This window comes from Bos mutus, chromosome 10 (genome assembly GCF_027580195.1).
Source record: "Bos mutus isolate GX-2022 chromosome 10, NWIPB_WYAK_1.1, whole genome shotgun sequence".
Lineage (NCBI taxonomy): Eukaryota > Metazoa > Chordata > Mammalia > Artiodactyla > Bovidae > Bos > Bos mutus.
Window position 1 is genome coordinate 31659066 of NC_091626.1, and position 23714 is coordinate 31682779.

Genomic DNA, 23714 nt, shown 5'->3' on the forward strand with positions numbered 1-23714 from the left:
TCTGTCTGTTTCTTCTGATCCTGAGATAAGGCAGAAATCCTTCTGCTAGGTGAGCACAGTGCTTACATTCACCCAGAGTTGGGAACCCGAATGTGATTCTGGAAGAGGCATGGGATTTTGATAACCTGGAGTCCCACGGCCCACCTGTGTTGAGTCTCGGCAGCGGGCTGCCTGTTGGCGCATTTCTCCAGTTAATTCAACCACTGTTACAACAGATCCCACAGCGGTGCCCTTGCTGGCTGTTTAAACACAGAGCATGCTCAATGTGGCTGGGGTGGAGGTGGCGGGGAGCGGGGAAGGCACTTGTCTCTCTGGTAAAAGAATCAGTTCAATGTACTTGAGAGACTGATTCTTGGAGGCTTTTGGCAGGAGGAACATCCAGCAACCATTCCTCAGATGTCACCCAGCTCTAGTAAAGACTGCCCCGGTCCAAACTGACTTCCCCTGGAGAGGATGTCAAAATGTCCCACTGAGTGATTGCAGTAAGGGGAGAATTAAGTATTTTCTTTACAAAGACCATGGTTAAAGCAAGCTTTGTTGTCCTCTCTAGTTTTGTGGTTCTTTTGCTAACATTGTCCCCAAATCTCAGCTCTTCCACCTCAGTGTGTGTACACAAGGGTGCATGCCCATGTGTACACACACACAGAAAATAGAGATCTCTGACAGCTCTGAAAATAGGTGAGCTAGAAGTTTAGGCTTCTACACTATTCCACTACTGATTCTGCTTTTTTAAAAAAGAAATGTAAGCTACCGAATTTGAGGTCAGCCTAGTATGATGAAATCTCTTCTGTTTTTTTATGAGTCTGGGCATTCGTTTCCCTGGATTTGTTTAAGAAGCCGCACTCCCTTGCCTGTCTTAATCTATGCAAAGCCATTTCCTTCAAAACGAAGTTTCTTCTTGGACAAGGAACTTACCTCAGGCTTCATTTTCCTTCCCGTTCCCTTAACAGAAGCAAGCAGAGAGCCACTAACGTCCCAGTAAGGAGGCCTGTGGAAGTACTGACCATTGCAGTGCCCATTCATTGATGGGAGGGCAGCTGCAGTGCCCAGAGGGGGCCAGGCTGAGCTGAACCTCCCCACCACCACCTCCACTGGCCATGTATGGTGGTATGGGTAAAAATCACAGCAGGACGACGGGAGTGCCTTGGAAACATCCCTGACCATCTATGGGATATGCTTACCACCCACGTGGTGGCTCAGACCGTCAAGAATCTGACTGCAGTGTGGTAGTCGGGGGTTCGATCCCTGGGTGGGGAAGATCCCCTGGAAAAGGGAATGACAACCCACTCCAGTATTCTTGCCTGGAGAATCCCATGGACAGAGGAGCCTGGCGGGATACAGTCCATGGGGTCGCAAAGAGTCAGATAAGATTGAGTGACTAACAAAAACACACACATACGCACATGGAAATCAAAGAAGGGTGATTTCCATCCTTCAGCATTTACTGAGTACTGGGGTTCAATAACATGCTCAAGACTGCACAGCTGCTGAGGGGAAGAGCTAGAACTGGAACCCAAGTGGGCCCAACTCCAGAGCCCACAGCATGTACTTGAAACCCAATGTAAAGCCAGTGAAGAGAATCACACCTGGACATCTTAGAGGATTCTGCAAAATAGGTTTCCTTGGCTTCTAATGCCATCTAAGTAACTGTCAGTTCGGATTTTTTCCGTCTTTATTATAAATTTATACCCTTTGCCTGAAATATAGCTCTTTAAGCCAAGTAAACAGACTTACTGCTTTCCTTGACCTACTATTGAAAAACACATTCACATCCAATACTCAGCCTGAAAACAGTCAAACACATCCACTTTTTCATCACTTTTTAAAGATCTAATGGGCTAGACGTGTTCTCCCTTTGTACTTATTCTCAGGAATAGGCCATTTTCTAGACTCCAGAGAGCATTTATTTGTCTCTCTCTGGTGCTAACACATTCAGTGGTAGTAAATTGGGTCTTGAACAGAGGTCCATTCATTCTTTGAAACCATTGGTGTGCACCAGCAGAAATACTTAGTGGGTTGAAATAATATATTGGCATCCTGAGCACCGACCCTAAGCAGCTTAGACTCAAAACAGAGACTTGCCTGCACAACACTTCCGAAGGATTGTGCATTTGGAAGTGTTTTTATGATCCGCTGCCTTTTCAGCCTGGTGAAGGTCAGCAGACATTTCCCCCGTTTTAAGAAAAGCTGGGATTAGTGGGGGAGGGGTAGGTTGGAGGGAGGACACAGTCACGCAAGGTTATGGAGAAGCCAGATGGCAGAGAGGGAGAATTCTAGCAATACTCTCCAGGGTTTCTAGAGGCCGCGACTTCTAAGCGAAGACGCGCGCTTTAATCCAGACCCAGACCGAGGCCTTCCGACCTGGGGTGAGCCCAGGTGAGGACCAACCACTGTTGCTCTCAGCCCCTCTCCCCGGGCCGGGTAAGCTCCCGCGGAGGGCGGGCGCTCGGCTAGGGCGGAGCTATCAGGGCCAGGTTCGGGATGGGATTGGGGGACAAGTGAGGAGTTTGGTGGAGGTGGGCTGGGTAGCTCATCCCAGCCTCCCAGCGCACTCGGAAGATCTACAGGAAAACAAAAACGTTCCCCAACCCCCTCACCCCTGCGTCTCGGATCCCCGCCCAAAGCGGGCGGGAGGGCGTCGGGCCCCGGCTGGGGCAGAGCACCCTGGGGACGGGGAGCGCGCACTGGCCTCGCCCTCGCCCCCGCCCCCGCCAAGGGGTCGGCTCCCCGGCGCGCGCTCCCCGCCTCTTCCCCAGGCGGCGGCGGCGGCGCGGGGGAAGGGGCGGGCGGGGGCCGACTCTCTCCTCCCACCGCGCTCCCGCCGCACACGCTTCCCAGTACCGAGCCAGCGGCGGCCAAGCGGCGGGGACAGCCCAGCTCCCTTCTCGCCGGCGGCGCCGTTCTCGGCCGGGCGAGCGCGCGCCGCGATGGCCCCGGCGGAGCAGGGCTGAGCCCGCCGCCCGCAGCCCCCGGCCCTCTCCGGCTCAGCCATGGCGAAACAGTACGATGTGCTGTTCCGGCTGCTCCTGATCGGGGACTCTGGGGTGGGCAAGACCTGCCTGCTGTGCCGCTTCACCGACAATGAGTTCCACTCCTCGCACATCTCCACCATTGGTAAGGGGCGATGGCCCGGGGCGCCCCACCCTCCCCGCCGCCTCCACCTGTCCGGGCGGCGGTGGCCCTTCTCCATCCCGGGAGCAAGGGTCCGCCCCTCCGGCTAGAGGCGGGGGCTCCGGAGGCAAGGGCGTGGGATGAACCCCAGGCTGCTGGATCGCCGGCTGGGTATTTAAGCCTGGGTTCCTGGAGATAACAGGCCGCCTACTGCTGTCGGTGACTAGGGTAGGCGCTCGGGCCTCAGGCTGGGGCGCTTCCCCGCAGAAGCCGAGAAAACGGGGTGGCCTAGGCCTGGGTACTCCAAGCTGGGGCAGTGGAGAATCATAGCCACCGATATGACACCCCACACCCCCAGGTGCAGAGGGGGAGGGGAAGGAAAGCTTGTGCTCAGGGTGAGGGGGTTCAGAGTAGGGGGAGCCGAGCCACTGGGTACCCCTCAGTTCAGGGGTGACCCAGTGTGGAGCCAAAGCGGGGAAGAGAGGAGGAAGGGAGGGGCCAAAGGGATTGAATTGACAGGACGCAGCTGTGAAGGTAAGCCACAAGGTGGGACATACCTGGAGGAGGGCGTAGGTAAGGTGCGAGCCAGTGTGCGCGGGATGGGGCATGGCTAGCCAGCTCCAGAAAAACGTCAGTGGGGGCGTTTGTTTTGAAGGAGGCTGAGGGGGATGAGGGCCAGGAGGGTTACTTGCGAGGCAAGGGACTCAGAATACATCTCTGCTCCGGCAGTGCCCGAGCCGGTGCTTAGAGAGGACAAGGCCTGTGGCATATGCTGCACAGGATTGTTATGGAATCACTCATTCTGGGAGGGAGTGGGTGGCCGCCCCTCTGAGCCGTCTTTCGCCCTGAGTGGCCGCCTCCTCTGAGAGGCCTGAGTTGAGGGCGTTTCACCCACGTCCAGCAGGTTCTCTGATGACGCCCTGGAGTGGCCTCAGCACTGACCAGGTCCTTCTCCCGTCAGGAAGGGCCCACACTCGGCTTCCACTTGAGACTTCCACCCTCCCTCCCCACACCCGCTCCTTGCCAAGAGAGGAGAGGAGGCAGGTAAAGCCAGGAGGAACAGAGCCCTGGGGTTCAGAGGCAGCCTTTGTTGTCAGACAGACCTGGGAACCTCACTTGGGGGCAGGGCGACCTTGAATACCATGTAAGCTTCTCATCTGTAGAATGGGGAGGATAACACATTCCTGCCTCTCCAGGTGTTGTAAAGATTAGATGAGGTGATGTTTGTAAAAGCACTTAGAACAGTCAGACATGGGACCTGGAAAAGGCTGGTCATTACTACTGTTGTCGTCATCATGGAGCTCCTAGGATCTCATTCTCTCTTTGCTTCACTATCTTCAAGGGGCTCAGGGTCAGGTGCATTCACCTTCCTCAGGGGAGCTGTTAGCCTAGCTCCTTGGATGTCCAGGAGCTTGGGCTGGGCTGCTGTTTGAATGAGAGACATCTTAGGAATGGGGAGGGTCTGGAGGCCAAGGGAGGGCTACAGGACTTTGGGGAAGGCTCAGGGAAGAGGAGATGTTGGGGAAATGCCCAGGAGCAGCTGAGGAACCAGATGGGATGTGAGGACAGGTTGCAGCAGGTGAGGACTCTCTCTGTACTCAAGCTGGGCCTGCCTTTCCCTAGGATGCAGAGGACTGTATAGGAGTTTGGATTCTACGGAAGAGAAAGAAACCTGCCTTTCTTCACACCAGCCTTTTAAAGTCTGCCCCACTGGGCTTCTTGAATGCTTCCTTGTTTAAAGCTTACTGTTGCGTTTGTGATTTTGCGTTGTCTTGGTCATGTTTTTCAGCTGTAACTAAGAACCTAGGGAAAAGTTGGATGGTCAAGAAAAGCTTTCCCTTTTGTGATACAGAAAGGTCCTCAGGGAGGTGGAAGGGGTAACCAAGAGACAAATCAAGGAGCCACAAGGATGGGTACTACCAAGTCCTATTCATTAGTTTATCCATCCCCCCCCCCGACCCCCCACAAAAAAACTGTGTCCTGTAACTAGGCTCAGCACTGCGACCTGAAGATTCTCAGATGAATAAAACCTGGAGTCACCTCTCCCAAGCTGCTCCTTGTCTAAGACACATTCTCTTACCGTCATGGACATTGATCTCGGCACCTTTCCCAGGGCTGCTTCTGTGAATAGGGAAAATGGGGCAATTCTCCAGTTACTGCCAAGATGGAGTTCAGTTCAGATTCTTGGACCATGTCGATTTGTGATTCACTGTTGAGGTCACTTACTGTAAGAGCATGTGACATTCCAGAGAAGAACCTGCAGGGGGTGATGAGGAGACCTCCCACCACTCCTCTTTCGCAGATGGGTAGGTGGCCCTGAGCTGGCATTTCTTTCCCATGCAGCTCTGCTGACCTGGAAGGGGGCCCACGCAGAGGAGGGCAGTCAGTGCCATGATGTTCCCTACTATTTCTTCACCTGTTAAACCAATTCATTAAGCATCACCACGAAGTACCAGGTGTGTTAGAGACAGATTGCAATCCACCTTTGCCTGCCCACAGAAGGCTGTGATCCGATTGGGGAAGCAACACAGGCCAAAAAAGCCTTGGTCACAGGGAGAGAATCTATCTGAGAGCACGTGGTGAAGCATTCTTCAAATGTAGGGGAGGGATGACGATCCTTATCGTTACTAGTAATGAAGGTATCACCTTCGGTCCCAGCAGCTAAATAACCCTGGAAGACTTGCCTGAGGCAGCCCATGGATGGTGAGGGGCCCGTGCACAAGCGCTGATGCTCCCCGAAGCACGCGATGGAGGAGGTCACAGAAGGAGAGGCGGCCGGGTGGATGGGAAGCGGCAGGAAGGCTCAGGGAGGAGGGGAGGCTGGAGCAAGGCGTTGCAGTGTGGGCTGCTTCTCAGTTCCTCCTGCAAGGGAAGGAGCAGATGGAGTGGCAGGAGCGGAGATGACAGAGGTGGGAATTCAGTGGGTGTTCGCAGAACTCTGGGCAGTCTGGCTGGAGCTGAAGAGAGGGAAGGAGTGAGAACATTCCTCTGTTTATCTCTCTGTCTCCCAAACTGTAGTTCAGGTGCCTTGAGGGTCAGACCAAACCTCATTCCTCGTTGTTTGCATGTCCTAGTACAGGGCCAGGCACGCTCTCCATAAACGTCCCACTGGTGAAGGAAGGAGGGTAGAGGGCACCGTGGGCCTGGCTGAGGTGCTGGCTGAGCCCCTTTGCGATGGTGTCAAGGGTTTCTGAGCAGGGGGATGACAGGGAGAAGGGAGAAAATGGCATTTAGGATGTTGGTTGGGAGACCAGTCAGGGGAGACCAGCGGTAGTGTCTGGGCACGTCAGACCCTCTCATCTCATCCCTTCTCTCTCTTCCCCTCCTCCCCATCCTGTGGCACCAACACCTGTTCTGGAGCCCCTCACAGTCACCTGTTCTTGTGTCCCTCCAGAAGTGGGGAGTAGTTCAAATACATCAACCTGGCCCCTTCTGAGAGGCCTCGTGTGGCTGGCGCTGCCTGCCCAGCAGGGAGACAATGTCCCGTCCCAATGGACATCTCCGTGCAGGGACCTTTGACCTCCTTTCTGCACGGCGGCCAAGTGTCAGCTAGGCATGGAAGCTGTCGGGATGGCCCATGAGTTGGCATTCTCCCTCCAGTCCTTGATCTTCCCTGAGTAGACCTGCCACGTGGTCTTGAGACTGTTTTTTCTTAAAGGCCACCTTCTGGGCTCATAGGAGGCTTTGGCCTATGATTTTCCGGTTTGACTGGTTGAATGGCTGTGGCTTCAGGCCTGGTTCCTCAGCTGGGTTTGCTGATGCCATATCATCTTTCTCAGGAAGTTCTATTCTCTCCCTGCCTGGGGCAAGGGCTTGTGGCTAACTGAAGAAGGGAAAGTGGGCAGGGGAAGGACCAGTGGAGAGAGATCTGAGCCTGCTATCGAGTGGCCTAACAAACACGGGGACCGATGCTTGGGCACCACAGTCCCGAGGTCTCTGGGCCCCCAGACCATAAGGCCCTGTGTATACATGCTCTGTGAACTGTGGGAAGGTCAGGAGGGTCTCTGTGCACCCCAGCTCTCCCAGACCCTGAAGAAGGGGAGGTGAGAAGCTGAGTTGAACAAAAGCACATGCCTGAGATTTGCCATGGCCTTACAGACAGTTAACATCTCTGTCATTAATTTCCACATCTGTAAATTGAAGATGGTAACAGAATCTGCCATAGTGCTCGTTGTGAAGATTACAGGGGCTAACAGATATAAAGCACTTGGCAGAGCTCTCAGAAAAAATGGCAGCTGCCCTCATTGTGTTATTATGATTATTCCTAGTTCACAAGAACGTTGGAGATGAACGATACGTGCTCTGAGGCCCTCCTGTCCATCACTCATGCGTTCGGTCATTCAGGCACTATCTGTGGAGCACCCGCCACTCCAAGCCAGGAGCCAGGCGAGGAGCTGGGGAGACATCAGTGAGCAACACAGGAACTGGGGAGCACATGAGTAGGCTCTGGGTTTTACTGCAGTTTTGGTGCCGGTTTCCCCCTTGCCTTGGCAGAGCCAGGGGCTGAGAAGGAAGAGTGAGTTTGTGAGGACATGCAGAGGTGGAGGAGTGGAGCGAGAGGTGACCTGAGGGGACAAGGCGGCTCCGCCTTAAGGTTCCGACCTCAGCCACGTGCTGCTCGGCTCCCTGGCCCTGTTGCACACACCCCCTCCCCCAAGGACGTGATCCCGGAGCACGGCTCGAAAACTCTCCTTTCGGCTGCTCTATGCTCCTATACCACCTGCACAGCTCTGCAGATTCACCCATGGCTTCGAGCACCCCAGTGCTGCCTTCTTCCTCCCCCTCTCCTCCTGCCTGCTTCCCAGAGAGCTGGGTGATGAGCTTCATAACGTCCAAATCAATATTTGGCCATTACCCTTCCACCCTGATTGCCAGCTCTTCTCAGAGTGCCTTCTGCTGTAATCTAATATTTATGCCTGTTTCCCTGTAAAATTGCCAGTTTTCTGCACAGGCCCCTGACCTCTCCTTGGCTGTTGTGCCCTGGGCAATGTGCTTTGTCAAGCGGATCACAGAGCTTCCTGGACACTTAATTCCTCCCACTGAGGAGGAAAGAATGAATCATCGGCCCTATTTTATTACTAGGAAAACTGAGGCCCGAGAGAAGTGATGACTCATGCCTTACACGCTGGTGACCCCGACGCGAACCATCGCCTCTCCTCCACTTGCCCCAAACTGACTGGGCATGCTCTTGCTCACCCCAGAAGGCACTCCAAAGCAGACCCTCTCTCCTGTGAGCCACAGGGGAGACAACAGTGCCTCCCTCGCCTGCTCTGAGTGCTCCGGGCTGGAGGGCCAGTTGTGCCTCCGCTGTTGGCTGAGTCTGGGGGACTGTCAGGGGCCGTGATTGAGGAGTCTGGCTGGGGGCACCTCTGAAGTTGAGATCTGAGTGTTGCTCTCATGGTACTGTTCTGAGAACATATTTATGGAGAACTCGGTGACTGGAGCCCCCTGTTCCACAGAGAGGGCCAACAGTTGTCTATAAAATATGGGTCATTCCCTGATCCCTCTTCTCTGATTAAAATTTTCTCTCTACTTATCTTTTCTCCTAGAACATAGTGACTTCATTCATTCACTCATTTATTCCCTCACACACCTACATATCCTCTTTTTTTTTCTTTCATTTATTCAATTTTGTTGAATAATATATACTGAGTGGACATCCCTGGTGGCTCAGATGGTAAAGAATCTGCCTGCAACGCAGGAGACCCAGGTCGGGAAGATCTGGAGGAGGGAATACTCCAGTATTCTTGCCTGAAGAATTCCCCGGACAGAGGAGCCTGGAGGGCTACAGTCTGTGGGGTCGCAGAGTTGGATACAACTGAGCGACTAGCACACACACACATGTATACTGAGTATCTGCCTTCTGCCAGGCCATGAGAATATAGAGTGAAGAAGATGCTGTGCTGCCCCTCTGGGAGCTCACAGTGCTGTTGAGGAGTCAGACATCCAGACAGACAACCAGAATATCATGCAAAAGCAATATCAGAATGCTTTGGAATCACAGAGGAGTGATACATTCCCCCTGCGTTGCTTGGTGGTGGCTTCACAGAAAAAGTGACATTTGAGTGAGGCCTCTGATCTGAGCAGGGTTTCCAAAAGGATGAGGGGTGGAGGAAGGGTGTGTGGAAAACACCTCACGACTTGGGGCTGCTACTCTTCTGTCCGGACGGCCCAGCTGGCAGTGGCTGGTCATGGTTTTGTCAACTAGGCCCTTGCTGGGAGTTTGCTTTGTGGGCTTTGTGTGTGGGCAGACATGTCTAGAGGCCCTGTCCCCTCTGAGATGTTTGCTCCTGAGGCCCCAGGCCCTTGTTTCTTCCCCCCTTTGCCTTCTGCTTCTAAGCCACATTGACAGGCCCAACCGGGAAGAGGCTTGGCAGAGGGTGGAGGAGTGGGTGGTCAGAAGCCTGGCAGACCTTGGCTGCCTCAGCAGTACCCACCGACCACTCGGCAGTCAGCTGCCAGAGCCAAGCCCAGGTCATGTGAGAGTGGGGCAGGATGGGGTTGGCTGGAGCGCATGGCCCATGGCGCGGAGGCCCAGTGGGGGCCTGTACATGCAACAGTGGGGATGGCAAGGGGACCGATGTTTCCTGAACACCCACTCTGCACAGGAATGGGGCACTTTACACACATGAGCCTTTCGGGTAGAAATCTCGTCATAAAGTGGGCGTGAGGAATCTCCAAGTGGGCCTTGCCAGCATTTGAGGGGTTTCTCAGTGCGTCCTTCAGTTAGAGCCTCCAGATGAGTTCCTGTGTACATGAAGGTGTGTGCACGCATCACGTGTGCGTGATGAGGGTGGGTCCCCAGGAGCCCCCTTGCTGAGCTTTCCCTCTTTATCACAGAACAGAATGGTGTGGCCCCTGTGTTTTCCCTCTTCTGAGGAACTGTGAGTTTCACTGAAATGTGTTCCAGCCTGAGGGATATTTGCCGCCTTCCCTGCCTCGGCCCCGACCCTTCAGACCCTCTCCGGGCACATGCCTTCCCGTCATTCCGTCCTCAGCTCAGGTGTCACCTCCTCTAAAAGGTCTTCTCTGACCAGCCAGTCTAAAGCAGGCCGTACCTGGGTGTCCTCACGCTCCACTCCATGATTCTGCTTTTGCCTCAACACTTCTCACTGTCTGGAATGACCGGTTTCCCTATTTATTATCTGTCTTCCCCACTGTAATAGAAGTCTACTAAAGACAAGGATGTTTCTGTGTTATTCAAGTCTGTGTCCCCTGGCTTACTAGTTCCTGGCACATGAACTAACAACAGTTTGTTATGAATGAATGAATGAATGCACACATTTCCGAGAGGACTTCCCTAGAGGGAATCTGCAAGTGATATTGGTTTTGGGGGGACTCAAAGACAATAAGAAACTCACTCTGTACTCATGTGTTTGGGACTGTGAGAAGATGGGGAGAGTTCTGTAAGTGGTGAACAGTTTCCAGTAAGTTCTCTGCTCAGATACCTGCCACAGGAGAAGCTCAGACATAGCAGGGAGCAAGAAGGCAGCTCCTGTGATCCCTGTGTGAGTGGGGTCCTCTCTGGTGAATGCACACATGAGAGCTCAGTGTCTTAGACCAAGGTCAGTATTGTCTGTTGCTCAGGGTCACTGCTGGTGTCGGATGACGCCCAGCAGCTTAGGCTGCTGAAGTGACCCTCCAGGACTCTGGAGTAGGAGCTCCCAGGGCTCAGGCACTGGGGCATGCATTCCTCCCAGCATCACGGGAGTTCATGTTTGACTGGGAAACCCTCCTGTGTGGTAACAGCCCTTGGGTTCCTGCGTTGCCAGAGAATCTCAAGATCTGTTGTGAAAATAGTAGCCTCCAGAGTTGCCCCTATCATCACGTGCACTGCATCTGATTGTGTCTTAGAAAAGAGAATGTTGTTCTGACATCACCAGTCTGCCTTGTGGGTGGACAGCTGAACCAGGGCCTTTGATCTCAGGTTGAATCACAGCCTTGGGAGTTAGAAGATCAGGACTCTGCCAGAAGCCCTGCTTCCCACTCCTCCCGGAATGTGATGGTTCAAATGCTGCCTGATGCCCTTTCTCAGAGAGCCTGGGGACACCTTTTCCCTAGCATGAGGGACAGTCATCCCAGATCTGGATAAGGGGAAGTCAGTGGCGTGCAGCCCCACGGACAGGGAGGCTGAAGTCCCCAGACAGAAGGGAGGGAGGAAGAAGGATGCAGCAAGTGGCAGGTTTGGGGCACAGAAGCTCTCCCCTGCCCTGCACCTGACTGGTGTGAGGCCCATTGTGTGGCCCGAGCCTCTGTTTGGAATCTTCTTTGAGCTTTGTCTCTTAGCTGTCCCTCATCTTCCTCCTCTCCTTGTTCTTCCCCTCACTTGTCCCTCAGCTGGCGGGGACATGGCGTTATACTTTGCTCTCTTGCTGAGGGAAGGGCATCACTCTGGTGCCTCGTTTGGGTGGCAAAGTCAGAAAGCCACAGTCCCACAGTGTCTGCCCTTTCCTCCAGACGGTGTTGGGGTTTCTCAGGGTGACCTCCTGCCCCGTCCCCCAGGAGCACCATGCACCCAGTACATGCTGGTTTCCTGCAGGGAACGGGGCTGGGGGGCCTTCCTAGGACTTGAGCTTCGTAACTGGAGCCACCACGGCTCCAGGGATTGGGTGTCTGCCTTGGGTTTCAGGTGTATTAAGTGGTTCCTGTGGTGGCATCGCATTGCTGAGGAGAAGGCTCAGGTCCCCAGGCTGCCGGGCCTCTGGGCTGTGGTTGATCACAATGATAGCATTTGGCACAGAAAAACCCTGTTTCCACCTGATGCCCGTGGCACCGGGCGGGCAGGCAACCTGGCACCTGACGTTAACCCATGAGGTGCTGGCCCGCCGACAGGCACAGCTAACTTCCCTGTCCTTCTCTATCTCCTGGAGTTTGCTCAAACTCAGGTCCATTGAGTTGGTGATGCCATTCAACCATCTCATCCTCTGTCGTCCCCTTCTCCTCCTGCCTTCAATCTTTCCAGTGAGTAGGCTCTTTGCATCAGGTGTCCAAAGTATTAGAGTTTCAGCTTCAGCATCGGTCCTTCCAGTGAATATTCAGGGTTGGTTTTCTTTAGGATTGACTGGTTTGATCTCCTTGCTGTCCAAGGGATTCTCAAGAGTCTTATCCAGCACCACAGTTCAAAAGCATCAATTCTTCAGTGCTCAGCGTTCTTTACGGTCCAACTCTCTCATCCATACATGACTACTGGAAAACCATAGCTTTGACTATATGGACCTTTGTTGGCAAAGTGATATCTCTGCTACAGACAAGCAAACTGAGGCTCCGAGAAGTTGAAAGTTCCTCAAAGTCACACAGCAAGTGCCAGAATCAGGATTCAGACCCAGGTCTTTCTGACTCCAGTGCCAAGGATAGCTTTTCCACTAAATTAGAACCCTCAGATTTTCCTCTCTCTAAAAATCACCCATGGGACTTCCCTGGTGGCCCATGTTTAAGAATCTGCCTTCCAATGCAGGGGACATGGGTTTGATCCCTGGTCAGGGAACTAAGATCCCACATGCCACAGAACTAAGTTGGCGTGCCTCAACTAGAGAGAAGCCTGCACGCCCCGATGAAGATCCCACATGCTGTAACTAAGCCCCGACACAGCCAATAAATACATAATTTACAAAGTAAAATCACTCATAGTCCTGTTATAAACACAAGCTTCAGCCCCTTGCTTTCAAATTCTGATTCATCAGGTCTAGGAAAGCCAAAGTATTGGGTTGGCCACAAAGTTCACTCAGATTTTTCCGTAACATCTTATGCTACCCACCAGTGTCATTTTGTTTAAAAAAAAAAACACTTCAGGTGATTCTAAAGCTGAGCTGCAGAGTAGCTGATCTTGAGAATCAGAGAATTCCTATGCTGCCTCCCTTGTGGCAAAGGAAATGCTTCACATGCAAAGCTTATTTCAGATGGAATCCTCAGTCTTCATTCAGTGTGTACTAGAATCACCTGGAGAGCTTGTTAAACCACAGATTCCTACCCACCCCCACCCAGAGTGTTGGACGCTAGAGATCTGAGGAGCTGGCATTTCTAACAAGCCCTGGCTGAGGCTGAGGGTTTGGGGACCACATTTTGAGAACTGCTGTCCTGAGAAGCCTGCTGTCAAAAGTGTGATCCGTGGGCCAGTAATATCTTCCTCACCCCGAGGCTTGTAAAGCATCTTTCGGGCGCATCTCACTCCCTGACTGAATCAGAATCTGCATTTCAACACGGTCCCCACGTGATTTGCATGAACTTTAAAGCTTGAGAAGCGCTGCCTTAGAGGAGCCAGAGTGAGAACACTCCGGGGTGGAGGCAGATAAAGAATCTGTCTTCTCCCAGGAGAGGCTGAAGATGCGACACAGGTGAAACTTGGGAGGTTCACCCAGAGGGGGCTGAGGACAGCTGAGAGGTGAGACTCCAAAGGATAGAGGACTGTCCCCCCAGGGAAGGTGGAGACGACAGGACAGCCTGAGGAAATGACGTGGGCTTCAGAAGAAAGCTGCATCGGGCATTGGTCACTTTGCCCATAAGACAGTGGACAAGGTGTTCTCTTGGATACTTTTAGCAATAGGGGAGGGGAGGGTGGGTGGACCGGGTCTGAGCCCTTCAGCATGAAGGACAGTGGCTGTGAGGAATGTGGTGGGTGAACCACCTCGAATAAACAGCTTCTGAGCAGCAGCGAGGGCTGGCTGAGGTGGCAAGGCATGATTTCCTGGGTGACTGAACAAGGCCAGCATTTTGACTCTGCCCTGCAGTGCTCAGCGGTGGAAAAAGCCAGCAGCCACACGGGGCAAGGAAGGGGCCACGGACGGGCACAGGGGCCAGGGCTGACTGCAGGTGGACAAGGTGGAAGGCCCCGGGAGTGGGGAACAGAGCAGAGGAGCAGCTTCCAGTGCAAGATCTCTGGGCTGTTACTTTTTCCATTTAAAAAGGAGGTGTGTGGGTGGGAGAGGAAACCCCTCAGAAGGCTTAGACTGTTTCTTCCCTCCTGCAGGGGAAGAGCTGATTTTTTTTTTCTTCACTTCTCAGAGGTGTTACAGGTTTGATGGGTGGTCAGGAGGGCCTCGGTTGCAAGATGGTGGGGTGTGGGGGTTGCTGTGAGCCTCCAGAATTCCGCAGACTTGCTCCCTGACCACACGGCCGAGAAGCGAGGGAAGAGAGGCGGCGGCCAAGCCCAGGGCGGCTCCCTGTCTTGTCAGCCCTGCTTCTCCTCAGACCTGCCTTCAGTCTCAGGGGGAAGCTTCCCGGCTCTGGGGGCTCCTCCCCTCGCTGAGTGCTTTTCCGTTTTTTCCAGAGAGAAACAGAAAAGCATAGGTAAGACCCCTCCGCCTGGGTAACACACAGCTGTCCTCTCGTTCCCCGAGAGACAGGGCAAGGGCCCTGCCCTCCAACAGACCCTGGCTACTTGCTCTGCTGACCTTGGACTCCTTATCTCACCTCCCTGGGCCTTTGTCTCCTTGCCAATAAACTCTGTACGGGCAGGGGCCATCTGTCTTCTTGGCCACTCTGTCTGCACCTAGCACTGCACAGAGCATGCAGTTCCCATGGAAGTTTCTGGAATAAAGGAAATAGACCCCTCTCTCTCACCAGCCCCACCTATGTGACCACTTGCGAAAGGCACTGTCCTTGGACTGAGCTGGTATGAGGATGAGCCAGGTTTTTTATAAAATGAACAGCATCACCTCTTCTCCTAGGAAGAAGGCGCTGTAACAGGAAAGGTTTCTTGATTCCTTTCCATACCACGTGTTGCGGAGAAGCAAATTCTTGACAAATATTTGTTTAGGGAGCGGGTGAGCACGCTTCTGCCCCCGCTGCCACCGAGGCCAGGGGCCCCCTCTCCTTCCTTCTCCCTCTCTGCTTTTCTACTTTCTGGGCACCCTTGGAAGAATGGCTGCCAGATGTCGCACATTCGGAAAAGTACAGCTCAATAGATATGAATCAGCTTGGGCAGGTGAAAAATGATTTATGTCCGACCAACTTGATTTAGTTCAGGTTGTCTGGTCTGAGTCTTTTCCTCCCTTTTAATTAAATGATGCTTGGTCTTCATGCTGAATTTAATCTGTCTCTGTTTGTAGAAAGCTGGGGGCAGGATGGATAAGCGGAGAAGTTACTCATAACGAGGTGGGGTGGCGCTGGGGATTTCAGCACTTTGGGGCCGTGCTGTGCAGTCCAGGGACTGTGGTCCAGATGTCTGCCTTCACCCTGTTCCCAACCCGAACGCCGGTTAATGGTGCCCCTTCCAGAAAAGAGTCGGACACGACTGAGCGACTGATCTGATCTGATCTGATCCAGACTTGTCTCCAGAGAGTGCATAAAGACCACAGCTTAGCCACCTTACTAGACGTAGCCTTTGAATCACTGGGCATGGCACCTCGCATGATTAGGGCTGGGGAGAGGCACCCCATCTCTGCTGTCACCAGATTGATGCCTGCCTGCTGCTGGTGGTGCTGACTTCTGTCGCAAAAATCCCCGGATATATTTCCTCCCTGGGCTGGTTTGCCAGACCCCTTAGGTTCCCTGTGTCTCGCGACAGCTTAGCTTCTCATGCCCCTGGGCAGGTGAGAACCCTGTCTATCCCTCCCTCCCCGAGGACATGCTGTGCCACAACCCCTTCACGTGGTCACTGGTAGTCACCCAGGAGCAGTGGTGTGCACCAGGGCTGTACTCGGTACAGGGATAGCTGTGGCCGAGTGAATGGCCACCAGGTGCCAGGCACAGGATGTCATTTGGTCTTCTCAGTGACCCTCTGAAATGACTGGTCATGTCCCCATTTTACTAATGAGGAAATGGAGGCTCAGAGAAGCAAGATGCCCAGGGTCCTAGCTATGAATTACGTGGTCAGAGTCAGGATTCAAGTGCAGCCCTGACGTGCAAGCCCATGCTCCTTCTGGTAAACAGCAGTGCCTCTTGTGGCCAGACCTAGTCAAAAACGCATGCACTGGGCCATCTCCTTGGCAGTCCTTTGCTAGGTGCCGGAGGCTTCATACACACCATGGGGCGAAAGTCCTCTCTTGCCACAATCTCTGCCTTTTCCACATTCATGACAGCGCCGTTAACCCCTCCTAGTTGCTCATAAGGCAGAGAGAGAAACAACCCAGGCAAATGAGGTAGACTGCTGTTCCTAGGGAACACGGTTCCAGGAGAGATGAAAACAGGTGGTTCTGTGCAGAAGTAGAGACAGGAAGACCTCTCACGGGAGTAGAGTTAGACACGCTTTGGTGCGATGTAAGACAGCAATGGAGTGGATTCTGACTTGCTGTGTGTCCCAGCCCCTTTACTCCTGGCAACTCAAAGCTCAGGTAGGAAGGGAAGCCTCATTCAAAGCCCTGGACACTCCCCAGGCTCTGTTTTTGGTTCAAGAAGGCCTTTCCCTCATGCCATCTTTCTGCCAAATTAAACCCAAAAGAGAATCTTCAGGTATGAGTACCCTGGGCCTTACTTCAGGTCTCAGCAGGTACCCTCGCTAACTTCCTCACTTGCTTCCTTTCCCCAGGTGTCGACTTTAAGATGAAGACCATAGAGGTAGATGGCATCAAAGTGCGGATACAGATTTGGTGAGTTGGGTGGGAGGAGAGGCCCCAGGGCTGCACCTGAGCTGCCATGCACCAACCCCAAGGCTGCATCTGGAGAAATTGGCCACCTCTTTGATGGAAAGATGCAGGAGTCTCAGAGCCCATCTCCTGCTCACATGAGCCTTAATCTCTCATCTTAGTTCCCCGACCAGGGATTGAACTCGGGCTCTTGGCAGTGAAAGCACAGTCTTAACCACTGGACCACCAGGGAAGTCCATCTCATCTCTTTCTTAAGAAACTTTATGGGATTGACTGCGAGTCACCAAAAAGCAAGAATTAGAAGGAATTGGCAAACTAAGCACTGTGGGTTTGTCTTCGAATAAAGCTTCTCCGTTGGGGCCAAGCCCCTCACTGCACTGCACTGCGGTAGGATTAGAAAGAAGGAGGGCTACTCCCCATCCTTGCGTGAGAGTTCCTCGCGGCAGCACAGTGCAGTTCCCACAAGTAGCCACAGGGGGCCGCTGTGACTCTAGCCTGGTGCTCTTGGAAGCACTGCCTTTCCAGCGTTGGGAGCAGCCTTCCAATTTCAGAGCGAGAAGGCAATGGCACCCCACTCCAATACTCTTGCCTGGAAAATCCCTTGGACGGAGGAGCCTGGTAGGCTGCAGACCATGGGGTCGCGAAGAGTCGGACACAACTGAGCGACTTCACTTTCACTTTTTCCTTTCATGCATTGGAGAAGGACATGGCAACCCACTCCAGTGTTCTTGCCTGGAGAATCCCAGGGACGGGGGAGTCTGGTGGGCCGCCGTCTATGGGGTCGCACAGAGTCGGACACGACTGAAGCGACTTAGCAGCAGTAGCAGCATGGGCGTTGCCTTTAGAGGTCCTGGAGGGACTGGAGGTGGAGCCGTCCCACCAGTCTGGCCACAGCGGCCCAGATCCTAGAGACAGTTCTCCAAGGCTCGCGTATGGTTGTGGCTGCTGGTGCAGGTATAGTTGACAAGGCCCCACAAGCCCCATCAGCACCTATGACCAGTCCTCTCTCCTGTAGAGTCAGACACGTTTGGATCTACCTGGGGACCAAAGCGCCACTGATTTTTCACCCGCAGCTCTCTAGTTTCTCCTGCAAAGGCACAGGGTCTCCCAGCTCCTGTTCCTCCCCTCCCCACCAGCTCCCACGGTCCCTGCCTTTCTGACCGGCTGCCTTTCTGTTGCAGGGACACGGCAGGGCAGGAGAGATATCAGACCATCACAAAGCAGTACTATCGACGGGCCCAGGTGAGACTCTGTTCTCAGCGTTTAGAGGTGGAGTGCTGCCACCCACATGCCTGGCTCTGGGCGTTTGAGATGTTTGTGCCACTGATGCCCAAGTGGGCCCTCGGATTGCCTCCTGGGGAGTGAGGTGGGGGCGCTCAGGGCAGTCTTTCAGTCACTTATTGATCATTTATTCATTCATCAGCTCCTCTGTGGGCACTCAACTACAGGCAGGTCCTTACCCTCAACTTCCACCCTCCTCCCCGGGCCAAAGAGCCATGTGCCTTCCTGCCTGAGAGAGCTCTGTGATCTAGGAAGCAGTGGCTTTGGGGGCTGAGAGAGAAGGAGATTTTTCTGGGTGTTTATGGATCTTTATTATGTTGAGCAGGGAAGGGGGAGATGGGGACCCAGCATGTAAGGTGCCCCCCCACGGCGGGGACCCAGCATGTAAGGTGCCCCCCTCCCCCCTCTTCTGGCCCCTTGACTGCACTGTCTGTGTGCGTCTGCCTCCCCCATCTCTCTCTCCTCTCTCTCAGGGAATATTTTTAGTCTACGACATTAGCAGCGAGCGCTCTTACCAGCACATCATGAAGTGGGTCAGTGATGTGGACGAGGTAGGTCACGCGGCCTCACTGTAGTGGGGGAGGGTGGCGAGGGCTGGGAAGGGTCCTGGGAGGGGAGAGCATGGCGAGGCCCACACAGGAAGGGCTAAGGTGGTCAGAGTTGGCAAGCAGACACTACCAGGAACTCTCCCCTTCCTCTGCAGCCCTGGCTGCAGCCCCCGTGGGTAAGACATGGGGGTGAACCCCAGCAGCCATGCCCTCATGCTCTGTACCCTGCCAGGCCTCCATGGCTGTGTCTTCCCCAGAAACGAGTTAGTACAGAGCCTCCCCTGTGCATAGCTTCCTACCCAAAATCTCAGGACCAGGTGGAATTGGGAGATTGGGGTTCCAGTCTTGGCTCTGCCACCACAGCTCTGGAGCCTTGGGCACGCCATTGGAACTCTGAGTCCCCAGGTCCTCATCTGTAGAGTGAGAGGTTGGACTTAAGTCCAGGATCCTTTCCAGCTGTCCAACCCAAGGGAGCACCAGCATCTTCTATCCTCGCCGGTCCCCACGACATCCCTCTAGGACCCCTGGGGTCAGCCGCGGTACTTGGAGGAGCCTGGCACTCGCACCCCATTGGCCCCTCTGTCCCTGGGGCTCTGAACTTTGGTGCTGGCTTGCACGCCCATGGAGGCTGTATGGTGGGGAGATGGGGTGGGATGCGGAAGGCCGCACTCACTGGTGGTTCTGCCTTCCTCTGGCCCTAGTACGCACCAGAAGGTGTCCAGAAGATACTTATAGGGAATAAGGCCGATGAAGAGCAGAAACGGCAGGTGGGAAGAGAACAAGGGCAGCAGGTAAGTGGGAGTGAGCTGGCCGAATCCATCCCTGGGTTTTCCACGGGCTTCCAGGGCCAGTCCTAGGAAGGAGGGCCCAGGGTTCTGTCACTGTCAGGGACCCCTCCCTCCCGCCTCCCACAGCGGCCTAAGGCATTTGGTGAGTTGCCATCCTTGAGGACAGTGACTTGGGGTCTATCCTGAAACAAAGCCCTGTCTCAGCTCCAAGGCCCCCAGAGTGGGATTACCTCTGCCTGAGAGCCTATCCTGTTAACGAAGAAGAAGGACTTCAGGTTGCTGCTTCTCTAGCAGCTTCAGGAGCAGCTTGGTCCCACCATCACCTCATCCCACCCCCACCCATCCCCAGTCCCTGTCCTCCTGACACCTGGACAGAGGTTGGAAGGAAAAATGTGGGAATGAAGGACCCACAGTCAGAGAAGCCACGGCAGCAGAGAGGGCGGGAGGATAGTGCTGAGGGAACGTCTGCATAAACAGGGGGACCCCGCTCCCAGAGAACAGGAGGAACGATGGATGCCGCTGAGGCCAGAGTCACCCACTTACTCTGAGGGGTCTCAGGAGCTTTCCTGTCCCTTTTCAATCAATAGCATCCATTAGCCCTTGAAATAAAATTGTTGTTTAGGATATTAATAAAAAAGAATACATGGTCATCGAAAAGTTTGAAAGTAGAAGCTAGCTCCTACTAGAATATTTGTATTTGTTGAGTACTGTATGTGTGGCCCTGTGCTAAGCAAGTGCTTAGAGATAGATGCATTTAATCCTTCCACAGCCTTGGTTGATAGACACAGTCATCCCCTTTGAGCAGATGACAAAGCTGGGAGGCTTAAAGGGAATCAGTACGTTGTCAACCAGCTCTTAAGTGACAGCACTGGTATTCAAGTCTGCATCTGTTTGACCGCCAAGCCCATGTTTTTCATTGATTCGCCACAACTTTTTGGGCCTCTCTGTCTCCTGATACATGATGTGTGCATGCTGGGTGTGTACGTGTGCCTGTGTGTAGCTGGGTGGGGTGGGGGTGCATGGGTGGAGCACCTGCTCCCCATCTCTGCTGGCCTGTGTCTTCGGAGCTCCCAGACTCATCCGAGAAGTGATCTACTTATCTCCTGAGAAATGGTCACGACACAGCAGGGGCCCTGAGTGCAGTGGCAGAAGGATGTGCCAGGTGCCGTGGGACACCTCCCTTCCCTTGCTGACTCCCTTTCAGGAATGTCCTTCTCTTGCAGCTGGCTAGGGAGTACGGCATGGACTTCTACGAAACAAGTGCCTGCACCAACCTCAACATTAAAGAGGTGAGCACTCCCGGGCTGAGTCCAGTGGAGTGGTGAGCCAGCCGAGGGGCCAAGAGCAGATGAGCCCCGCTTGGGCAGGGGGTGGGGCGGGGGGGCGGCCACAGGGGCGCCGGGGAAGAGAGGGAGACGCCCGGCCAACTGTGCCCCTTGCTTTCCCAGTCCTTCACGCGCCTGACGGAGCTGGTGCTGCAAGCCCACAAGAAGGAGCTGGAAGGTCTGCGGACACGTGCTAACCACGAGTTGGCCTTGGCAGAGCTGGAGGAGGATGAAGGCAAACCCGAGGGCCTGGCAAACTCTTCAAAAACCTGCTGGTGCTGAGCATCCTGCGTGGAGCACCCCCGCACAGCCCCGCTCTCCCCGCAGGAGGTCTGCGGGCACAGGGAGCCTGGGCCTCGCCCCGCTGCCCCTCTCCTTCGGGTGACCCTGCGGCATGTTGGCCGCTGCTCCTCCTCCCCTGCCTGGCCCCGGGGAGCAGCCTCCACCCGGGGGGGCCCCACCAGCCTGTGTCCCCAGCCACAGGCCTGCTGCGAGCCCCCCGATGTGTGACGAGCACGTCTTCACTGCCTGGAGCTCCCAGGCGATGCCCAAGCCTGGAGTCAAGGCCACTGTAGGCTCCTTGTCTCTCGGTGTGTCTGGTCTCCTCTCCGCTGTTTCTCGCTTCTTCCCACTTTTCTGTCTGTCCCTTCTGCTCGGCTGTACTCGTACGGAAGCCCTCACCTCCCTGCGCCCGCGTGTCACTGCTGGGGCAGCGCCTTCCCCTTCCTCCTCACTCAGGCCCAGGGCTGCACTCCCCCTGCTCAGCTCCCGGGAGAAGCCTCACCTGCAGCCCCCGGAGCTGCTTCCATCTCCCCCCACCACCACCTGCCCCTTCTTGTGCCACGGGCCTGCCTCCCGGGTGACCAGGCAGAGAAGAACGCAGGGGAGGAAGGAAAGCCCTAACTGGTGGTCCCCACATCTGGGACTCTCCTCCCTCCCACCCCAGTTTACCCCGTGCTTGGCTGCCCGCCCACCTGCCTCCTGGGGGACCTGAGTTTGGAGACAGGTGCTTCAGAGAAGAAAGAAAAAAAATGATGAGGGGTGGCAGGGATAAAAAGTCACCTCCATTCTCTACCTCCCATACCCCCTGGGCTCCTGAATTTCAAGATGTGGATCAAGGCCTGTGGGCACTGCAGGGGTGAGGAGAGCCCCCCCTACCCCAGAGCCAGCCACACGCTGCAGGAAGGGGAGTGTTTGGAAGAGAAGGGCCAGCTCCTGCAAGTTAAGAGCTGGGACAGCAGTTTGCAAACCAGAGGGGAATTGGGCAACAGCAGGGATTCCGGGGCCCCATCTTCCATTTCTTATGTAAGAAGGGCATTTCCCCAACACCCCCTGGCAGGTGACGGGGGACAGAACCAGGCTGGTGGTCTTTCATTGAGCCCAGCCTTCGGCTCTTAAGGTTCTCCCGAGACCCAGAGTCTGTGGGAGGAGGGCGGGATCACGTGGGCAGGAGGCAGGCGAGCCCTGGGTGGGAATGCGTGGTGCTGTCCCTTCAGCCTTCAGGACCAAGTGCTCATCTTGTTCCTCGAGCTCCTGAGTCAGAGGCTCATGGGTGTGCCAACTGCCCTGTGGCAACAGGTAGGGGGAAGCCGATTCCCTCCTCCAGGGCCCTTTGTTTCAGGAAGAAGTTTCTTTAACTCCATACAGTACAGAGTAGTTTGCAGGAGGCCCTTTGAGGGGGAAAACATGTCAGTTAGCAGCCCTAGGAGGGTTCTTCCCCTCCTTCCCAAGATGGGAGAAGCTTCGAGGGGAGGATCGGTCATAAGCTATGAGGCATGGCTGGTGCTGGAGCAAAAACAAAGAACTAGGAGTTGCACATTCACCAGTTGTTAATAAGAACCAAAGTCCAGGACACATGTGTGAAGGATTAAGAGCCCCACTGACTCCTCTGGAAAAAATGGTGAGGATGAAATCGCCAAACCTTCCCTCCTGACTCTTAATACCACATCAGGAGAGGGCAGCTCAGGATGTAGGGACGTGGGACAGGTTATATGGAAGGAAAAAGAAAGCCAGAGTAATTGTCGGCTGATGAGAAACGTAAAGAGCTGACTCTCTAGGATGAAGTCGCGACCACAGCTGAGAATGTCCTTGAGGACTTGTCTCCTTGAACGTCTAGACATAGCCAGCACCAACTCTGGGGTGGGGGGTCAGCAGTGCCAGCCCTTGGTGTGCCCTCCACCAGGGAATTGAGGGAGGGGGAGTTTATGCTGGCCATTGGCTCTGGTCTGTGGATCAGTGTCGCCACTTCCCTGAAGGTCTGGCCGAGCACCATTGCCTTCCTCTCCTAGCCCCCTCAGGAAAGGGACTGTATTTTTACTGTGCCCTAGGGGTTCTGGAAGGGAAACCTTGGGGTTGAGACTCTATGGCCTGAGAAGCCGCATCCGCGGGGCCACTGCTGGGGAGAGGTATGGGGCAGGAGGGGCGCTGGGATTTTAGGGTGCAGCTAGGCTCACCAGGTACCAGAGTCGGCCTCTCATCCCTGAACTCTGATCCAGGAGGCGGCCTGGGCCCCGGCCTTAGACTGTTGAGCAGGCGTGCCTGCCTGTGGACTCCTGACCACATCTGCATCTGCCGTCTTGAGACTCAGCGCCACCCCTGGCACCTGCTCGTGAGCCCCACCTTCTTCCTGTGATGGGTGAACTTTTGTGTGCTGTGTCTCGGGTCCAGTAGAGGAATTGTGAGCAGGGTTCATCTATTTTAAACACAGATGTTTACAAAATAAAGAATATTTCCAATCACAGTTGTGACTGCCTGTGTGAATCCCCGAGAGTGGGTCTCCATGGGACCCTGGTGGTTCAGGGGAAGGGGCAGTGCCGGTAGAAGAGGCTCCAGAACCCTAAAGCAACAGCAGTAGAAGGACATTGTAGGCAGCAAACGTCTTCCATTTGGTGCCTCTCCTAATGCCACCTGCAGGGGAGCCCAAGCAGAGCAGCCATTGCTCTACTGTGGACACACACTGCAGAAATAAGATTGAGTTGTCATAGGTGGGGTGGGGAGTGGGGGGAATGCTGAATATCTAAGAGCTAAGAAGGTTCTCATCTCTTGGAATGGAACAGGTCTGTCTTCCTAAAGGCATGAGGCAGGATTAAGTAATCTTTCAGAAGTTCATCTTAGCCCTATGCTTGGATGGGCTTCCCTGAT

At 54.5% G+C, this 23714-nt stretch overlaps 2 protein-coding genes across 3 annotated transcripts; one reads left to right on the forward strand and one right to left on the reverse strand.

Annotated features, from left to right (window-relative positions):
• Positions 1–2593: 2593 nt before the first annotated feature.
• Positions 2594–2992, reverse strand: LOC138989564 (putative uncharacterized protein SERTAD4-AS1). Its single transcript, XM_070378555.1, has one exon. It carries the CDS (start codon positions 2990–2992, stop codon positions 2594–2596), a length of 399 nt encoding a protein of 132 aa, XP_070234656.1.
• Positions 2731–23313, forward strand: RAB15 (RAB15, member RAS oncogene family). Of its 2 annotated transcripts, none has more exons than XM_005909764.2 (7): positions 2731–3114; positions 16574–16634; positions 17813–17873; positions 18386–18463; positions 19162–19251; positions 20472–20537; positions 20697–23313. In XM_005909764.2, exons 1-7 carry the CDS (start codon positions 2991–2993, stop codon positions 20853–20855), a joined length of 639 nt encoding a protein of 212 aa, XP_005909826.2. In that variant the 5' UTR covers positions 2731–2990; the 3' UTR covers positions 20856–23313. The 2 variants fall into 2 exon arrangements, with proteins under 2 accessions (XP_005909826.2, XP_070233810.1); XM_070377709.1 differs by lacking the exon at positions 2731–3114 and adding an exon at positions 13362–13489.
• The last annotated feature ends 401 nt before the right edge of the window (positions 23314–23714 follow it).